Source organism: Maniola jurtina, chromosome 3 (assembly GCF_905333055.1).
Source record: "Maniola jurtina chromosome 3, ilManJurt1.1, whole genome shotgun sequence".
NCBI lineage: Eukaryota > Metazoa > Arthropoda > Insecta > Lepidoptera > Nymphalidae > Maniola > Maniola jurtina.
The window spans coordinates 12,162,633-12,184,855 of NC_060031.1; the positions used below are offsets into that span (position 1 = coordinate 12,162,633).

The window sequence follows — 22,223 nt, forward strand, 5'->3', positions numbered from 1 at the left end:
AAGCCTACTGGCAAAATTTTCTCAAATTGGTATTTGATATCCGAGAGCAGTTTACCTTTACTTTAGATGTGAAAATGCCTAGATTTTGATGAGAATTGGAAAACGTTTCACACACTGGCAACCTAAATCTAATAAAGATATAAGCGCCTGTAAAAGTAAGCCAAGCTAGGTAGGTACATCTACATAAAAGAAATTATTTGATTTGTAAGAAATATGAAAAGAACAATGTACCAACGAATATCGTCGGCATATAGGTGTAAATTAGAGTAATTTTTGTGTTACCAAAATAAAATTATTATTTAAACGGAGGAGGTAACTGATACTTGTATCACTTTTTTAGGGTTCCGTAGCCAAATGGCAAAAAATGGAACCCTTATGGATTCGTCATGTCTGTCTGTCTGTCTGTCCGTCCGTATGTCACAGCCACTTTTTTCCGAAACTATAAGAACTATACTGTTGAAACTTGATAAGTAGATGTATTCTGTGAACTGCATTAAGATTTCCACACAAAATAGAAAAAAAAACAATAAATTTTGGGGGTTCCCTATACTTAGAACTGAAACTCTAAAATTTTTTTTCATCAAACCCATTCGTGTGGGATATCTATGGATAGGTCTTCAAAAATGATATTGAGGTTTCTAATACAATTTTTTTTTAACTGAATAGTTTGCGCGAGCGACACTTCCAAAGTAACTTCTAAAATAAGAGAATGATAAAACTAAACAAAAAAAAATATATGATGTACATTACCATGCAAACTTCCACCGAAAATTGGTTTGAACGAGATCTAGTAAGTAGGTTTTTTTAATACGTCATAAATCGTAAACCGCAATTTACCTTTCATTATAATGTTTACTTATCAATCACTTAATTAAAAAAAAATACAATATTATTAAAACATCGATGAAAGCTACAACGAACTACAAGAACTTTTATATGATGTTACTTGCTGCTACGGAACCCTTCATGGGCGAGTCCGACTCGCACTTGGCTTTTTTACATTAAAATGATTGCCTAGCGCCGTTAAATAAACATGTTATTACGTTGTTGCCATAGAAAACTTCGTCTAAAACTTCACCCGCGTAATTACCCTGACTTTCGAGGTTAATATACACCCTGCTTGATACGTATAGCCCTCTGAATAATAGATTTGGGAGTCCTGTCTTAATTACGAAAATAATGTAGAGAGTTCTCGGACCTTCTCTGTATTACGTAGTAATAGTTAGTATTCTGTGATATTACCGTCATAATTAAGTCATGAAAGGAACTGAATATTCTGAACTAATTTGAGGAAGAAAATGCGTTGCTCGATTATATTCCTGTTGGGGATGTCATATTAAAGAAAAGATAAGTTATAGTCACAGTCATTTATTGTTCATATAATCACAATAATTCAAATTCATTTTTTTATAATGACATGTCATAATTTTTCTTAGAAATATACAATACTATTATACAATATTACTTAGATATTCTTCGTAAATATAATTAGGCAAGCTTATTCGCGTGGAGAGGTCCCGGGTTCGCGAACTGGGTCGGGCCAAAGAAGTAAGCGCAGAGTGGAGTGGATCCGAGATGCGGCCTCTTTCTTGAAAACAACTCGTTTTAACTCTGTAAAGTTTGAGCAAAGTCAAATTATAGTATAGTTTTCTTTTGACCCAAGCCATTTACCTTTCTTACTTCACGATCGTCTCCCCTCCTCGCTCAGTAAGTAATACATATTGTGATCATTTTAGCGGAAGGAAAAGGGATAATTGTATCAACAGAGCCTGCGATAAAACAGACGCCTAAGCCGAAGCAAGTCATAATGTATCATAAAGAACCGAGGGACATAAGTCTCTTAATAATAAGGACATTATTTTTATAGGAAAGGAAATTGTGATGACAATATGTTCTAAACACGTCGTATTTTTGTAATGTATTTCAGAGACAAGTGTAAACTAAAACTTTGTAACACCCCCGACAAGGGAAGGTTACTGTAACTAGAAAAGAGCTGATAACTTTCAAACGGCTAAACCGATTTTCTTGGATTATAGCTAAGAACACTCTCGATCAAGCCACCTTTCAAACAAAAAAAAAAACTAAATTAAAATCGATACACAGATACACACGGCAAACTTATAACACCCCTCTTTTTGGGTCGGGGGTTTAAAACAAGAGTTCATTGTTTATTAATTATGAAAATATCAACGTTGCTTTTGTTTTGCCCTGCTTATTTCGAATTTTAAAGCCGCATTACTTCCTTTCGCTTCTCCGACTTGTGATTTTCTTGGTATTGTGTTTTCCAAATATTTTGATATATACTTTTCTATGTTTTTTTAAAACTGACGATGGATTTCTCACGGATGGACTTCAACTTTACCCTTTTTCTATTTCGAAACGATAATGTACGGACTTTAGCTGAAAATGTGCCAACCTTACGAGTACTTACTCGTACGTTACTCAATGGTCTGTTTGCTCAGCATCAACAATTGGACGAATTTAACATTAGTCTTAATGAATTTTGGTAAATTATGTGATTTCTGACTCGGTATACAATTTGGCATCGTCGCTTTAAGCATGCATGGCTTATATAATATGATTATGGCCTACCTAATGTCCACATAAACCGTGTAGTCAAATCATTTATCAACATCGATTAATTTCAATATACCTACAAGCGAAAGTAAGCAAACGAATCCTCAGACAAACTTAGCTAAGAAATAACCGCTTATACTAAAAAAGGGAAAACAAATAATACCGCTCCGTCGTTCGTTGGTAAGAAAATAGAGGCTTAAGTTTCTTTGAGGCCGCTTGTGCCATAATGAGCTCAGGGGAAAACGATTTTATTATTTTTATACGAGAGGGAAATACTGAGAGAAATACTATCGAAAAGCCCAATTACATAGGGTTGAGTTAACAGCTTGTTTATTTCCTACTGAGACAAAAATAACTAGGTTTATAAATGATTTTCAATTCAAAAATAAACTCGCAGGCTTAGAATTCAAAACATCAAACCACTAGACACGTGAATGAGTAATCGCCATAATTTTATAGCGAAGTAATTGCCGATCGATACAGAGCTTCCTGAATAAAACATGTTATGAGGAAGAAGTGTCTTATTTATGACCCATATACGGTACGATAACGGTCGTTATTAGTAAGTATCGTTAGTATAGACTGTAGAGATGTGGGTCCTAATCCTGGAAATTAAAAAGTTTGAAACTCTCTATTGCTATTATTATATTACAGGCATTTTATCTTGTCAGTTACAAACACTGAAATTACCATGTCTACTGCAGCTAAAAGAAGATTTGAGAGAAAAACGATATTCTATTGTAATTTACGAAACATATCTCTTCTCTTCTCCTCCAACCTCCGCTATGGTGAATACCAGATCTGATTCACCACTGTACTCAGAGTCAAAATCAATTAGTACAAATCGGATAGAATTAATGAAAAGTAGATAGGTACTACTAGATAGTCTAAATAAAAAATAGCACGTGAGTTAAATGACATCCAGAGGAATCTCTAGTAGTGTGACTGATCTAATTAATCAAAAAAGGAGATAGGTATTTATAGATTGTCGATAAATTATTCACAGTGAGACACTTACTTCACACTATTAATTTTTATTGAGCGACCTATTATTTCGTTTATCTTGAAAAATAAAATAAACCCACAATGGCAATAGCAAGTCAATATAGGTTCGAGTAAGTAACTGCGTTGTTTTGTTCGAGTTGAGAATAAAGAAAGATTGATGTCTTCAAGTCTTTGATAGTGAAATTAATTTACGCAATTTGTTCGTTTTTGTTTGTCGATAAATTTAATGAGGCTTGAATTTAGATAATTACCTATATTGATGTGGTTGCATTTGTCTTCGTCAATCATGTGCTATAGAAAGTTCATTTAGAATTTCGATGCTATGCATAATATCATTGAACACTAACTAGAAAAAAATTGCAACTAGGAACAAACAGTGGCAGATCTAGGTTGCTAGGTGTAGCAACTATGAACGGGTGCAAACCTAACTTTGTCGCTGACCCTACACTTTTTCTACATAATCATTTATTTAGATAAAGGGCTATTCACACAATCCATAAATGATCTGTTTTTGATTCGGTATGAGGATATAAAACATGCCACATAACACGCCACAAAATTCTAATTACAGTGACATAGGTGTATATACTATATAGGCATAATTACAGTATTTATCTAATATCGCTCGGTACTAACAAAGTGCTGGTGTTGTGTTGTTACTAGTACATCCACACTAATCACAGGTGTAATTAATTTAAGGCGCTCTTACACGTCGATAAGAGTTCTACGATTATTAACTTTCATTTTGAAAAACTTTCAGATATCAGGACGAGAATAAAGTACTAAATAGAAACTAGAAATAGAGTTATCAACTCAGCGCACTATTACAGTAATAGGTAGGTAGTATAATTTAAATCCGGCAAAAAATAAAATTAGGGAATCTATCCATACATAAAATATCAATAAATAAAATAGGGAATTAGGGAATCGGGCAATAAATAATTACCCACCTATTTTATATAATTAATTATAAAAACTTATACCATTTAAATTCTAAAACAAATATTAACTACTAGGCATTACAATATTTTAGTCTGTAGTTGTACCTACCTCTATTGGCACTGTAAAAAAGTTATCTCTAGGCTTTTGATCCCACTTCTGCACTCGATAGGTACCCATACTTATATCAGACAAGAAACATTTTACGAAAAGTTTAAATAATATAAGTACATATTTTAGTTTCACTACGGAACGGTACGGAATACTAGTTACCATAATATACCATAATGACCGCGTTCGTCTCATTTCGTTCGTCGCTAATAAGGGGGTGCTGTTATGTCACAGGTGTAATTAAAGTTCCCACGTAGGTACTGTACCTTTAAGGGGCCCTTACACTATCCCACCCCTGTTCTAAATAAGATTGTAACATCTTTTAAGTGGCATGAAAGTTGGTGTAAATCTGTAATTTTATAAAGTCAGCTAAATGATGAGATTTGAAAACTCCAACATAACTATGGCTAGGAACAGGTTTCAATTGTTATGTTGCTAATCACAGGTCTAATATGACTCGGGTCATCATCATCATCATGATCAATCTATTTCCGGCCCACAACTGAGCTCAGGACCCTCGGCTCTCAGAATAAGGCTTAGTCCAAAGTCCATTAAGCATGCTTATACAAATAGTGCGTATTGGAAAACTTCACAAACGCGCATAACTCCGAAAATTTAGAGGTCCCCGTACCCCCGACCTCTCGAGTAGGAGGCAGACGTCTTAACCACGAGGCTATAACGGCTCTTACATAATATAATATTACATAATTATATCAACCTAACTTTGTCTATCATAGAAAGTCTGTAAGTAGGCTAATAATGATTACTCCTATTCACCTTGCAATCGATATAAATCGGTTTTATTACAGAGAATTTATATTAGGAGTAAAAGCAGTAAAATCTATCACAACTAAGTTAATTATGATAAAATTCCACTTTCCCTTACCCAGTTTCGAAACCCGATGTAATTCTGTAGATTTCCAAGTCTTCATACAAAAGATGGTACCTACCTGCCTATAGCGAAAATGTTGATTTCAGAGCGTTTCGACCTATGAAAACATTTTGCGTGATACGAAATTGAAAGATAACATCGTTTATAGTCAAAATTAAAAATTAATTTTGGCTATCCGAAGTTATCCACACCACGCAAAATGTAAAACCGAATATGTAATTTTTACTCCAGCTATATTTTTATTTGAGGTGACAGCTTTTTTTTTGTCGGGGGGAAATCTTCTCAATATACCCGATTTCTTTGAGGAGTGATCGGGTTATGTGGGATTTCTACCCACTAAAACCCCCTCGGTGGCCATCGTCATCGCCGGCGGAGTTCCCAGAGCCTCTTAATATGCGGCTCTGGGAACTCCGCCGGCGAACGTGCGCCGCTACCTCTCGTACGCGATGCCCAGTTGGCTCATCCTGGAGGATGCACTCCACTGGCCTCATGCACTTTACATGTATGCACGAGAGGTGATAGCCTATTAGTTAAGACGTCAGCCTTCAATTCGGGAGGTCGGGGGTTCAATCACGGGCACCTCTAAGTTTTCAGTGCATTTTAAGCAATTCATCAACAATATCACTTGCTTTAGCGTTGAAGGGAACATTGTGAGGGAACCTGAATGGCTGAGAGTTCTCCATAGTGTTCGCAAAGGCGTGTGAAGTCTGCCAATACGCATTTGACCTAAGCCATTCTCATTCTGAGAGCTGAGCATCCCGAGCTGAGTATACCTGCTTGGATAAGTTTTGATACTATCCACAATTCCACAAACCAATACTAGAATAATTGAATAAATTAAAATCCTAGCGTTATCTTGAAACGTTTTGATAAAACTTCTCTCAAATGGGTACTTCCTCTTAATGATTATACAGCTTGAATAATGCTTTGAATATTTAAAATGGAAAGTAAAGGTCACTACACACTATTGATGTTAATGCATCATATTGTCATGTCTCTCCTTATGAATATGCATGTAACGACTGTACACAATGAAGCAGTGTTTCTGTTGCGCTGAATTAAACGAGTGACAATAGTATTGATCGATTTAGATAAAACTTTCACACGCAGGTAGAAAACCTTGAAAAATATGCAAGGAGTGACTTAGGCAACTCACCAACTAAAGAAAACTAAAAACCAAGCGCTTGATGTTCCAGAAGAAAGCTAATTAACTAAATATTCTTTTTCTTAGCGCTTAGACCACTTTTTTGACCAAATAACAATTATTTTTTTAATAAAGAATACTAGTCCTGCTAATCATGACTAATACTCCCCTTTCCCCTCCAATTAAGCGTAAAGCTTGTGCCAGGAGTGGGTACGACAATATTGCAACGGGTGGGGTTTGAACCGCCGACCTTTCGGAATTCAGTCCGCTCCTGAACCGTTGAGCTTCTTCTTCTTCTCTCTGGGCTGGTTTCCGCACTTAAAAACCGTTGAGCTATCGAGGCTCTATGTAACGAAGTCGGTATGTAACTTATCGATAGGTTATGAATACTTAGATTGATTTTGAGTTTTAGTCATTATCTAGTAGGTAAGTTGGCTACCTAGTTTCCGTTGAGGCTGACCACCGCGCCGCCGCCATGAATGAAATTCGGTTACAAGGAACTTACATAATATAAGTTTTCGTAATCGGTTACGTTGTATATTCTCTACATTTAGAGCAAAATGGCCAAATCGCGTGTTGGACACTAACCGACTAACCCATTGAAAGCGTCAATTACATGTCTGTACCTGTACTTAAACAAGCTTAATTCCTAGTAATTAACTTTAAATTCATATTAATAATTATGCAGAGTCATGTCGCGATTTAAAACCTAACAATGATACTTACCTACCTGACCTGGTAATGTTATGATACATACCACTTATAGTTCTTAATTATATGACCACCACTGTATATAATTTTTAATATTTACCTGTAGCTATGCCCTTGATTTACATTGGTAGTAAGTGATGATGCAGTCTAAGATAGAAGCGGACAACTCGGAATGGATATGACAGTTTCTAAAACCCATACATGCCTTACTTACCGGTCTCTACACGGCAACGTACCGAAACGCTAAATCGCTTGCCGGCACGGCTTGGCCGGTAGGCTGCAGGTACCTAGCCACGGCCGTAGCCTCCCACCAGAAACACATACCGAATAGAACTTATCTATAGTATACATAAAGGAGAAACTGACTGACTGACATATCTATTTTAATAAACTTTCTAGTAGGCAACAGACAACAGTAGTACTTACGTACGTAATAAAACAATCCTCTATGAGCACCTATAGATACTTGAAAAAATCTCAGTTATTTGTTGCTTAGATAGGTTGGTACCTACTTAATAACTTTACTAGTATTGTAAAGTGGTAATTGATGTCCGCAACTTCCATTGCACTTAATAAAAGAGAAAGTATTTTCCAAATCAAATAACTGATTTGATATGGGATGGTAGTACTTACCTACCCTATACCCGTCTTCAGCCCGGCTAGCATGGGCAGTAGATAAAAATTATATCCCCCGATTAAATCCAGTGATGTCATAGAAATCAGTGGATATAATTTTTATCTACTGCCCATGCTAGCCGGGCAGGATGCAAGAATTATCTCTGTATCAAATGCATAATGCATGCGACTTTATCCACGTGGAGTTAGGTTGCTAAAAATCCCATGGGAAAATTTTTGGGACAAAAAGTAGCTTATGCCCGTCCTTGGAATGCAAGCTATCTCTGTACCAAATTTCGACAGGAAAAAGTAGCAGGCAGACAGACAGGCAGACACACTTTCGCATTATATACGAGTAATAACCAACAATATAAATATAATAATAATCAACAAACAATGTCCAAAGAGATCATACATATCGATAAAACCTTGAACAATTTGAATTGTGAATAGAAAAGTTCTACACCAAAGGATTCATTTGAATGTGAACAATGGAAAGGGCAGGTACTAAAAATTTATTAGAGCATCGGGGCCAGGAACCGTACTATATCGCGGTTACAGGTCACGTATACCGAATTTATACATTCCCCGTCCACATACAAACACATTTGCACGCAAATGTCTGTTGTAGCGCTAGTGTTTCAAAATACGCGTAAAGCCTGAATTTAGAGTGAATTCCGTATACTCTATCTATGAAAGACGTGTGAAATAACTTGGAACTCAAAGATTTTGATAGATACATAGATTGACGAAGTGGTGGAGCCATTGGCAGGTACTTTTCATCTATACTTAATATTATAAATGCGAAAGTGTGTCTGTCTGTCTGTCTGTCTGTCTGCTACGTTTTCACGGCCCAACCGCTGGACCGATTTTAATGAAATTTGGTACAGACTTAGGATACATCCCGGGGAAGGACATAGGCTACTTTTTATCCCAGAAAATCAAAGAGTTCCTACGGGATTTAAAAATCGAAATCCACGCGGGCGAAGCCGCGGGCATTCCCTAGTTCGTTATAAGTGGGAGATCCCAAGCTCTATACGGGCTAAATAATTACAGTGTTACGTCTTGTCTCGTGCCTCTATAAAGAAGATAGACTCTGCCGGGGTCGTGTCTAGCCGCCATGCTGATGAAGAAGGTAAAACGTAAGATATTAAAAAAATAAAATTAATCGAAGCGCCAGTATAATGCTAGATACTTTTATAAAACAATCAATACAAATAAATAAATAAATAATAAGTGTAATTTTTATACATAAAATATCTTAATTTAAATCAAGTAGGTATTTTTGAGATAGATACAAATTTTTATCTTAAAAAAATATTAAACCAGTTCTAGCATTGTTTTCAATGTCGGCAACGCTCTTTGCGTCGAACTGTTTATTTATTTTTAAATAAAAATAGCGAGCAAACGAGCAGGTGGGTCACCTGTACCCTCAGTATGAGATTTTACTTCTCACCGATTTTGATAGTATTCGAGAGTCGAAACAAAATAGCGTCAAAGTAAAATGGACTTAAAAATTCTTGATTAAAGTCAAAAATCCAGTACCATTGATTTTAATTTCGCAACGTGACCGCTTGGAGCGCTGGCTGTAAATATATGTACAAACTTGAGCATTAATACAAGGTAGTTAAGGGCCATTTTACTTTAACGTTAAAGTGTTTCGACTCTCAAATACTATCAACGTTGGGGATAAGTAAAATCTTATACTAAGGGTACTGATGTTAAGTGATTACCGCCGCCCATGAATATTTACAGTAATATTTACAGTAATAAAAATAGCGAGCAAACGAGCAGGTGGGTCACCTGATGTTAAGTGATTACCGCCGCCCATGAATATTTACAGTACCAGAGAAACCGCCAATGCGTTTCCGGCCTTTCAGGAATTTGTTGGTTCGCCCCTTGTATAACCCCATGTTGTAATCTAATGGAAACAAAGCAGAAGGTATTGTGAGATTTTAGTTCAGACATAAAATAAGTTCAATGTTACATCTAGCAATAATGTCAATAATAAGGGTATATGTATTATGTATAAAACCGATCTCTGGGAGACTATTTTCAGTAGATATCTTCACAAGTTTTTGGTAAGTAAAAATATATCGTAAAGGGCTAAAAGGAAAGGGACAAAGATCAAGACATCGTGTCACGTAAAGGATGTCGGTACTTCTTCGGCGTCATGTTAGGGATGTAGACCCTCGTCAACTTTTAAAAATATACTCACCTCTTTAGTGCCTCTATACCTTCCAACTCCTTCATATTTTATTTTTGGGGACGCTTATTTTTCTATAACCAGGATATTATCGTTAGTAAGTCGTTTAGTTAGAAAAAAGTCCTGTTGTGAAATTGAATTGTTAAATGGTATTGAGTTATTTTAAGCTGATCTGTAGGTAAACAAAAATGTGGAAGGGAGAAAGAGTTTATGGAAGAAAGAGTTGAAGTCGAAAGCGAAAGAGAGAGCCAGGGTCTGACAAGGATGAAAGTGGCTACATCACAAAGAGCAAATATCATTATTTACCTACTTATTTAGTTAGTCACTGTCCCGATACCAAAAAACTGAAACATAAGAAAAAGACGTACAAAAAAGCAATGGATGACTTCGGTCGCAGGATCGTCTACCGGTAAAGCCGCTAAGCGGTAAGCGTTGTGGTACGATGTCACGTAGGGGTAACTTATAGGGGTTGGAAACTGGTTGGCTGAACTGGTTGGGTTTACTGCCTCACCATGGGTTAGCTCGGTTCGATCTTAGGCTACCTACAGCATCACTCTTACCAAGACCAACATCGTATCCGAGCTGCAGTTTTGCCGCCGGATTTCAGTCCAATTATGCAGATAATCTGTATAGACCCTAATCGAACCTAGGATATGTGAAGCGGTGTTCGCATTTCTGCGCCTGAGGGGTCTCGAACTGACTTAACAGCTAGACACTTTCATCCGGGAAAAGTTATAGGCCAAAGTTAGTAAGATATTTTACAACTTTTTGATTGTTTGTTGATACAACGCAGATTGATGTAATTATCACTTGAGATTGAGTTTTCGTTTATCTTTTTATCTTGGCGCTTTGAATCATTGGTGTTAAGTGAAGCCATTAAAAACACAAAATGATTATCAAGTATACTAGCGTTGTGCTTCGTATCTGTTTCTACATGGTGGCCCTCGGGGCCTCGAATTTATTTTAATGAATATCTTTAGACTGCATCATCACTTGCCAGCAGGTTTAATTGTAGCCAAGCGCTAGTGTATAAAAGACTTTTTACTTGTACGTGGTCTTCACTTTAGGACTTTCCGACTGCCACTGCAACTTACTGGTTTGGGTTATGTCAGTGATCTTTGTTCTCCTGCAGATGGTTCAGCAAAGTGTGACACCCACCAGCAGGATGGATTGACGACATAGAGAAGAAAGTGGCAGGCCTTAAAAGCTAAAAATCAAACGCAATGCATTTTCGAATATAATAGCGAAATATTACAATTACAAACAGAATCAACATGACCTTTGCATTATTACACGCAGAATGCAGATGTACTTACCAACAATATAAAAAATGAAATCATTGATCAAGCGCCTTTTATAAGTGAAAGCAAGCCACAGGCGTTTTAAACAAGTTTCGTTTTGGCAGTGTAAACTTTATATTACTTACCATGCCTACTTGCGAAACGTTAATGGACAATCATTAAATTGGAACCGGTCGAGTGCAAATGTGCATCATGAAAAGAGGTTCCGTACCATTTTACCACAAGGTTTATAAGACGTGACAAGCTTATACAACTCCAAAAGGAAAATAAATAAATTGATTAGCTGACGAGGAACGGTGCAGATAATTGCACAATATACCTAAAATTTTATAAGAGGAGCAAAAAACTGAATTTAATAACATAAAAGGCGCTTAGCAAAAGCAAAAGCTGTTTTCTTTAGAGTCAGTTATTAGCAGCAGATATAGATTTTATATCTATCATTTTGTTATTATTATTAGATAGCACGTGGGAGATCATAATTTTATCCTGAGGACCCCAAAAACTACAAGTTCTCAAAAGTGCCATCATTAACATGCCATTATTCATGTTTCAGCGAAAAAGACCTGTGGCCTAGTTAGTTTACGAGCGTAATCTTTTAAAATATGCACTGTTGTTAAACATTGTAATCTATACATATAATAAAATTGTAGAAAAGTGGTGTCTGTACAATGGAAATATATTAAAAAAAAAGTAGCAGGGGTTGTTATTATATCGGTGCCGAATTGTGTTTATTTCATGTCAATCGGTTCATAAATAAAAAAGTTATGTCAATTTAAAGAATCATGGCGAACATTTTTAACGTACAGAGTACGTACTACACGCCTCGCGCCTGAGCGTCCGTGGCTATATAAAGCACGCTGAAAGTCTATTCCACGCGAACGAAGTCGCGGGCACAGCTAGTATATTAATACTTATTGTGTACGATTATTTTATTGAAATATATGAAGATCGTAGGTTCCAAATTAACTTATTCAGGCTGGTTGTTCTTTAGGCCGTAACTTTCAAGCTAGATTACAATTATTAACAGTTGCCTATTATCAAAATTGTTGAGAATTCGGTGTGAATTATTGCTCCTTGTATTAAGGTGTTAAATCTCTGTATAAGGGGCTACGGGCGCGTTAACACCATGCCCTGAGGACCAATAGATTATAAGGAGCCTACCTATTGTTAGGATAACTTTATCCTTTTCCGAGGCAAAAATGTTTATCTCTGATTCTTTCTATGCCCTGAAATAAAATGAAAAATTCTAATACTAAATTATTTTTGAAGCAAAAAGTTTCAATGTAAAGAGATACATAACGATTTCCTTAAGTTTGACCTTTCACCTTTTCGTTAACACGAACACAAAGGTGTAAACGGGCGGTCTGGTTGAGTAATATTTACATTAATTTTTTTTTAATTTTAGTTTTTATATATTTTCTATTATGTTGAACATAACATACTGTAACGTTTTATTTTTACGTCGAAACTATATGCTCATATGAAATAAAATTCGAATTTATTGTAAAACTCGATGGAAAGTGCAATGCTCTCAATATAGGAATCAAGTACAAGAAGTCTAAAATAAGTTTTAAAAAACTGTTCCGTTATAGATACTTTCACATTGAATCAATGATGGTACCTGGTCAATCTATGGTCTTGCCTTTTGTATTGTATTTCATTACACTGTGGCATTACCTACTTGAAACCTAAGTCGTTGTTTTAGTCGCTGTCCAAATGTACAAAGTATCGACTCAATTGGATGAATACCTACTGATAACAATACAAATAGCTTACTGATATAGGTAGGACAAGATTGAGGTTTAACAGGGCTCTCTCCGTCACTTACGCCATACAATCGTAATTCTAATTTCATTTGAATATTAAGCAACCAAAGTCATTTTGCAGAACATATGTGCCTGTGGTGTTTTAGATTTTTAAGACCGCGTAATTTTGAAACCGAATATTTTAACAGAAATCTGGAAAACCACAGGCACAGATTTTAGTTTCTAGAATATGTCTGCAAAATTTCATGGACTTTGGTTGGTTAATATTCAAATGAAATTGGAACTACGTGTGTATGGAGCGAGTGACGGAGAGACCCCTCTTAAGGGTGGTACCTACCAGGAAATTGGGAAATAAAAGGCTTGCTTGGAAAAAATATGAATATATTTACATCAATAGAATCAATCCAGTTCTATAGTCTTCAATTTCGTACAAAATAATGTTTCCAATAGCTACCTGTTTCCATTACCCCTATACAGTATACAGCTTCTGAAATTGCTAGTTAATAATATTGTCAATGCTATCCTAATCCAAATGGATTATCACATAATCCTATTAAGATATTATGAACATTTACAATAACTATTTGTCATGATATTGCTATTAACCCCGTTGGATACTTCAGTTACATTTATTTAAATAAACTTGTATAAACCTTCGTTTCAAAAAGTAGGTACCCCAGTTTGATGAACTTCGCCTTTCCAAAACCAGACTTTTAAGTACCTATATTGTTGTAAGGCTTGGTCTTCACTCGCGTGCGAATCGCGGCGTGAAAGCCCTTGAATATCTTGTGAACCGCGAACGCGAGCAAAACAACCATCCACACTAACTCTATTAGTATTTAGGTTTATTATATACACCACCTCCCAGGAGCCACTGTCCATTTGTTCGTTTCCTCCCTAGCATTAAAGTTGTCTGGAAGAGATCGGCTATTTAGCGATTAGACCGCCTTTTTGTACCTACATTTTAAGATTTCTTTTTGTGTTTTGTGGTTCAATAAAGTATATACATTCATACATACATACTAACGGTTTTGCGCCACTTATGAACAACAGCCAAAAAGTAGCAAGGCGTAAACTTTAAAAGCCTGGACAATCAGTGAACATGAAGGTAGTAACATCAGATTTTACAAGGAACTGTATGAAGTGTAGGTATGCCATACTGCAGAGTTGCTGGTGTTACAATTCCTAGGAGCCACGTCATGAAAATATACGCCGCGATGGCCCATAGACAGCCCCATGAACGGTGCAAAACAGCCATTTCATTTATACAACTTTGAGGTTACTCGTTAATTTACGGAACTTAAGATTCGCACCGTTCACGAACTTTTGTGCCGAGACTCGCACGTGAATGCATAAGAAGTGAAGTCTTGACCATTTAATGTTAATGTTTTAATTACTATAGTACTTAATTATTTTTATTTTTTACAGTACAGTACACAGTGTTTATAAACATGCATACAAATCTGTAAATTAGCTATTTATGAATAATTCATGTGTCTAGTATATGTAGTATTATTACAAGAATACTAAACTATTAAGATTGCTTTGTTCCGCCAGAAAATATGTACTAGAATTACATAAATGGAAGTAACATTATTTTAATTAACTGAAAATGGCATCCTCAATCAGAAACTCATATTATACTGAGCATACTTATCTACTTCACGAACATTAAAAGTAACTTTAGCGATTGTCAAAAATCTCGTAAAAATGTGAACCTTGAACTCAGTAACAATTAACTCAGTTCAAAAACAGTCAGACCAACAAAATACGTGTTAAAATAAAGTTCACAGGACTATAAAATAAAAGTGATATTAAAAACAAAATATGCACAATTTATACCTAGATTACCTAGATATCTTATCAAAACTTGGTTACTATCGAAGCAATCACATAATCATATCACATACCAATAAATAAACCGAGCTTAACAGTAATGGTAACATATCAGTCTAGACGAATTATATCAAGAAATATTCAGGCCCTACATAGGAACCACATTTAGGAAAGTCTACCGGCGCTTGCACAAAGTCCCTCTGCTCACCGACCTATGGACAAAGAAAAACATTGACTTATTATTATTACTTCGTAGAAAAACCAGTATTTTTAAAAAGAATTTATTTGCATAATGTATAAAACACTACAGCATAGTAGGTTAAAAAAATAACATTACTAATCGGGTTTAGTAAAATACCTATTTACACACAATGGAAATTTGTTATTTGCGACGCAATCACTTGTGTTTTAGGGTCCCGTACCCGAAAGGTGGCAAAGGGACCTTATTACTAAGCATCCGCTGTCCGTCAGCGGGATGTGAGTGTTTATTTCTTTTGCCGCTATAACAACATATTATAATAAATCCCAAGAATTCCAAAATGGCCACCACGCAAATTTAAAAAATGTAAAAAGTAGTAGGATAGTATTATATTTTGTAAGGAATGGAACCCTTCGTGTGTGAGGACGTTTCGCACTTGAGAGGTTTTCCTGAACTAAGCCATTACAAAATAAGTCGTCGTTTTTAACCCCCGGCCCAAAAATAGGGGTGTTATAAGTTTGACGTGTCTGTCTGTGTATCTATCTGTGGCATTGTAGCTCCTAAACTAATGAACCGATATTAATTTTTTTATTTGAAAGGTGGCTTCGTCGAGAGTGTTTTTAGCTATAATCCAAGAAAATCGGTTCAGCCATTTGAAAGTTATCAGCTCTTTTCTAGTTACTGTAACCTTCACTTGTCGGAGGTGTTTTAAATTTTTAATTTACACTTGTTCATGAAAGTTTTGTGAAAAAGGACATATACAAACGTCTTTTTCTTTTTCAGTTTTTGGGTCCTTGCCCGTCGTCTGGACGTTCGTCCTTATTTCTTCGTATTATTAGACCTAAATATATCTTCAGATCATCAGGGCACATTTTCAAAATGGAGACGAATTACTTTTACAAATCAACTGAAACTCAGCTACATGAAACAACAGATAATAACAACATTTGGTTGCATTTGTAATGAATATAAACAAAACACAACTCCAAAAACAAAAATCCAATTTATCCAATTATAACCGTATCTTTAACTAAATATAGCTGAGTTTTAGTTATCTAAAAGTCCATTCGACTGTGTTCTGCAAGTGTGCCCTGAGAGAACAATATACATGTAATTGGTACCATTGTTATATCGCCATAAAACAATTACAGAGAAACATATACTAACCTTTAGTACAAAATCTAATCCTCTCGTCCAGTGGGCTGATCTTTCATCCCTCATCATCCAATACCCTGGATTATCAGCTTTAAACCGTAAAGCTACTGCACCAAACTTAGGTACCACTATAGTGTCTTTTTTTACTGGGTCTTCGAGATTTTTGTTCGGGAATAGTATCCCCTCTTCATGCATCTTGATCATGGTTTCTTTGTCCATGCTCTTGTTGAACTGTCGGATGCCAACTACGTAGAAGCTGTAGCCATGTAGGTGGAAAATATGGTCAGATTCACCTCCTGTAAACAAAAAAGTACTTGCTGAGATATTTTTAGGAACAAGCCATTTAATTTTTACCATATAGATATAATTTTTGGGTTTAAACATAAGTAGGTACATCGCTTAGTAAAATTTTGAATGATTAAATAGGTACCCAGTGTAAATCGCGTAAGTAACGATCTAAGTAAGGAAAATATTGAGATGGGGAAGACGCATACCCCTAGTCAGGTTGTCCACGGTCGATAGCGATGATAAAGCCCTTTAGCAACTAGATGTCAAAAGTTTACGTATAAGGAGGTCCAACTCCTATTGAAATGGACCTGGGCAAAAAGGCCTAAGTTGGGAAAATGTACCTATAAAATTATAGATCGATGAACTCAAAAATTTAAACTCTTTCTTCATAGAAAAAGGATAATAGGTCTGTATGTCAAGAAATTGAGGCACCTATCCAGGCATAGGTTTTCATACGAGTAAAATAATAAACAACAAAAATTTTTGTTTATGACTAGTAAACATTTTGTCTAGTGAGGCAATAACCATTACGATAGTAATATACTGTGGTAAAGTTGCATGTCATACTACTTAATATCAAGAGAAACTTAAATGTCTTATTACCTAGTCCAGCCTACTTTCTGAGAGCTACAATAACCTACAAACACATAATATTTACTGTATACTATGGAAAATTGCTATTACTATTTGACTAAGCATTTCCTTTATTGTGAAATCTTTCTTTACAATGCCTTGTGGTTTGCCTCATTCTTCGTCTCTTAATGTTTTCTTTGAAACGCAAAACAAGATTTACTCTAGAGTGTCTAAAGTCATCAATCATCTCAAGTCATCAGGCATCAATACTTAAATTGTAAGTATAACCCGAAATACTTACGAAAAATACAACCACAATTTAGAACCTTAATTTACCATAGTGCCCTATTTTGCATCCTCTACGTTAATATTATTTTATACTACCTGTAGTAATCTATATTATAATATACTAAACTTATTTATTTTGTGACCAAGATTCAAAGAATCATCATCCACACTATAAATCCGTATGTTTATTTATCATTTATTTAGTAACGCCTCAAAAACTCAAGCGTTCCGAACAAAAATAGGCACAGGGTTGGCTTACATCCTGCAGTAAATTTTTATCATATAAGGTTCCGACGATGAAGTACTAAAACCACGCTGACGAAGTCGTCGACAAAATCTAGGTAAGTAATAATTATGCTATTAGGCCTCTACGACTTGTGGTAACGAGGAAATGTTACAATCGGAATTAAAATGTGATGCAATTGACATGCTTCGAGGTTTTACGCCAGTTACACAAAATGCTCGTTTCTAGAAATACCGCAATATTTGTGGAGGCCAACCTTTTCTACCTGTGTATGTTGTATTTGTTATGGATGTACATAGAAATAAATAGGGAAAAAAATCGTCCTATAATAAACTGGTGTAGTGGACCTAAAGTGTTTGGAATAGCGATTTCGTAACGAAAAGCGCAGTGCACAGCGCTAAGACTGGCAGCTAGGGGATCAGACCAAATCAAAGAAATTGCAGAGAACCGCTAGATACAAGCGACATAAAAGTGCGATGAGTGCAAGACCCTACAGCAGACGTCAGTCCAGCAGTAGACATCCCAGTAGACGATGACGAATGTTTTTCACGCACCCTACTACGTACGTTACGTTACGTACGTACCTTACTTTATGGTATTCCATACTTCCAGGAATCTTCACGAAATAAGTGAAGTAAGAAGAAACGTATCTACAACAGCTGTCAAAATTTTCAACTCAATCGGATACGTTTATAAATGGCATAATATTGTATATCAAATCTTTGAAAAGAGCAACTGCCGAGTTTCTTGCTGGTTCTTCTCGGTAGGAAAGGTATTCCGAACCAATGGTAGATGCTTTTGACGATTCAAAAGAACTTGTAAAAGTCTAAAGTCTAAGTGTAAAGAATATAAATATTTTGAATTTGAATTTGAATTATGATACGCGACGAACTAATGAACGAACGCACAAAAATACCTATGTAGTATGTATTTTTATAACATTATGGATAATAATCTAAAATTGAATTGAATAAAAAGAAAAATAAATACGGGGAAAAATATCTTTTTTGTGCTTTTTGTGTTTAACTATAATATAATAATATTAACTATTATGTAAAAGTAAATAAAGCTGAGTTTCAGTTCTTATATTTTAAAAGGCTGCTTCAAAGTTAGTAGGTAGGTACATAATAATTCAATACCTCAAATCCACTTTGTGAGGTGCCCTGACAGGCCTCCAAAATGTTAAATTGCGTGATTAATTGTAAATATTTAAAACAGTACACAATTCCACCTCAGTTAACGACGTCGTTTGGGGCATTTACATTAATTTAAATAATAAATGTTTCAAATAAAATAAAACCTGACCAATACCTTGTGCAGATGGAGTGGGAAATGGGTTTTTTCCACAAAATGAGGTCAATATAAAACCTTTTAAAAAGCTCACAATCAATTTTATATTCTACATAATTTTTTTTAAGGTAAAACTTATATAGACGAGTAGGGGATTTATTTATGGATAAGAACTTCAAGGTCGCGTCACCGACATGCGACAATAGTGCTGGGAGTGCCGGTAGATGTATAAACTTTTTTTTATTCATATAAGTACAAGTTTAGTTAGCCTTTGACTGCAATCTCACTAATGTTAATAGTTTTAATTTACAAATTACGATACTCTACAATTAATTGGGTAATCTACTGTTATTTCATAGTTTTAAAGTTTCACTTTTGTCGGTTTTCTTAACTGAAAGCCAATTTTTTTTTATTGGCGTGGTAGGTATCATCGATTAGGTTAGGACATTCATTAGACTACAATGCAACTTTCTAGCTTAGACTAATAATAATTCTATGCTTTCTAGCAAATGAGATTGTACCCACGTCATTAACACCACATTATTAATAGAAGTGTATCTGTGTATCTGTCTGTGGCATCGTAGCTCTTAAACTAATGAACCGATTTTAATTTAGTTTTTTTTTGTTTGAAAGGTGGCTTGATCGAGATCGTTCTTAGCTATAATCTAAAAAAATCGGTTCAGCCGTTTGGAAGTTATCAGCTCTTTTAATCAAATTTTTAGTTTACATTTGTTGGTTAGCTGATAGTGTAATTTGAATTTTTGGTCTTTCGCAAAAAGTATTAAAATAATGACACACTTAATATATGGAGAGAAAGCAAACTGAAATCAATACGGAAATCTTCGATTACAAGAAATTTAATATTTATAATTTTGCACCTAGTCATAGATAGTCGGCTGTTAGAAACCACATCCGTGTTAGATTTGTGTAACGGAAACTGTATCGATCTAGATTTTAGAGGATAGAATAAAATTTACTTACAAAAGCAAATGGATCTTATTATACAATATGCAAATATTATTACACAACTAAGTACAGGATGATACAAAATATTCTAAAAACACGAAATAATCCGATATTTCGTGTTTTTAGAATATTTTGTATAAAGACCTAAGTAGGTAGCGTCTTAAAGAGAAAAGTTTAATTTTTAATGTGTTGAAAACGATTTCCTTTCCTTTTAGTTAAAGGACATGTGTGTTAGTGGAAACGCGTACTTAAGGAGTAATTTTCTTAGAAGCATAAAAGCTCTATCTCAGCAATAACCGTTATAACGCGAAAGGATAATGTGCAGTAAACACGGCACCCGATTCTTTAACTATTACTCGAAGAATTTCTAGTGTTGCAACCAGAGAAATCTAAATAAGTTTATAGAAATGGCATCTCTGCTCTCTTTTACCGACACAGCCCCCCAATTGTCTAAGAAAAACGTATTCATGGTTATCGTAATCGCTAACAATTTCTGCCCCTTGATTGGCTGTGAAAAAAGGTAACGTCGAATCAACCAATCAAAGGGCAGAATTCGCTGTCGTTAACAGAGCTCTCTCCGTCACTTACTCCATACAATCGTAGTTCCCATTTCATTTGAATATTAAGCAACCAAAGTCCATGAAATTTTGCAGACATAGTCTAGAAACTAATATCTGTGTCTGTGGTGTTTTAGATTTTTCTAAAAATATGTAGTTTTAAAATTACAGGGGCTCAAAGATTTGTATTTTTCTTTAAAAAAAGGCCCAACTTTGTGCTCGTTTTTCTAGACAACGAAGCAATTTAATGAAATTTGGAAAAACCACAGACCTAGAAAATTTAATGAATATTATGTAGTAAAAAAAATATCGTTATATATTTTATATTGTTATAATTATGTGGGAACTACGAAAACCAGAAATTACACCCAGAAATCTTGAAAATTTCGTGCTGTCTCGATTTGTGCAAGCGGGGTGGTGAAGTGCGGGGGACGACACGTGAAACTGACAGAAACGGACAGTCTAAACACACGGGCCACATTTAGACTGCACCCGACTCCAAACTTGTCGATAGGTCTAACTAAATACATTTCAACTTGCGTTAGACGTATGCGTTACCTACTCAGACGTTGCCTGTAGATAAAAATATGTCTCATGTTTGCTGGCAATAGCGCATGCATCAAACCCTGCAAGTTGCAACTCTCTTGCAACCTATTCCTCACGCAATACGCACAGCTTTAAGGGGACGGTATATTCCAGGTATAATTTCAAATCTAGAGATGGCGATACACATTGTATCGGCATCTCTCTTAGACGCCCCTGAACCGGTTGCGCATCGCCACAGTGTAGATTATTATTTTCACATCGCTCCTGCATTTAATCATTACGTCACCCCACTTCAGTGTTTACGATGGAGTAAAAAGTCAAGTTATGTATAAGTTTAAAATTCAAAGTTATAGTGATAAAAAATATTTATTATGAAATAATTAAAAATTTATTTAAAAAAATTAATCTGTAGGTATCATCAGAATCGATTACATTCGACTTCGCTGGGTTACTTTATTGTAATATATAACATCTATAAAAAATATGTGTACAAGTTAAATATTGTTTTATATACTACTAGAGGATCCCTGCGGCTTCGCCTGCGTTGATTTCGGTTTTTTTGAATCCCGTAGGAACTCTTCATTTTTCCGGGATAAAAAGTAGCCTATGTCCTTCTCCGGGATGTATTCCAAGTCTGTACCAAATTTCATTAAAATCGGTTCAGTGGTTGGGCCGTGAAAACGTAGCAGACAGACAGACACACTTTCGCATTTATAATATTTAATGCACACTGTTGCCAAGTTACTATCATTAGTTAGTAAACAGTCACTGATAAAAAAAAAACAACAATATTATAATGTACTTTTATTGTTTTGTCAACAACGAGAAATAATGAATGAGATCTATTTACAATCATGCTAATAGGTGTCTTTTTCAACCTGTATGCTTATTATAGTAGGAGATTTAACATTTCACCAACTTTCATAGAATAAGATCACACACACACAGTAACATTAAATTAAAATGGGCCTAAATAACCTTGACTTAAGGTCCTAAATTCAATTACACCGATTT

General features: G+C 35.3%; 1 protein-coding gene across 2 annotated transcripts in view; it reads right to left on the reverse strand.

The window, feature by feature from the left end:
• Positions 1-13,570: 13,570 nt before the first annotated feature.
• The window catches only part of LOC123879619 (laccase-2-like), a 50,520-nt gene continuing 41,867 nt past the window's right edge, over positions 13,571-22,223 (reverse strand). Inside the window, exons 5-7 of one of the 2 annotated variants that reach the window (XR_006799047.1) lie at positions 16,470-16,753; positions 14,938-15,315; positions 13,571-13,586 (exon numbers count right to left, since the gene is read on the reverse strand). Coding sequence is in view for 1 of the 2 variants with exons in the window: in XM_045927421.1 (XP_045783377.1) it covers positions 15,229-15,315; positions 16,470-16,753 (371 nt within the window). In the remaining variant the exon portion in view is untranslated. Of the gene's footprint in view, positions 13,587-13,631; positions 15,316-16,469; positions 16,754-22,223 lie in introns of those variants that run through there. The other variant, XM_045927421.1, reaches the window with a different exon arrangement.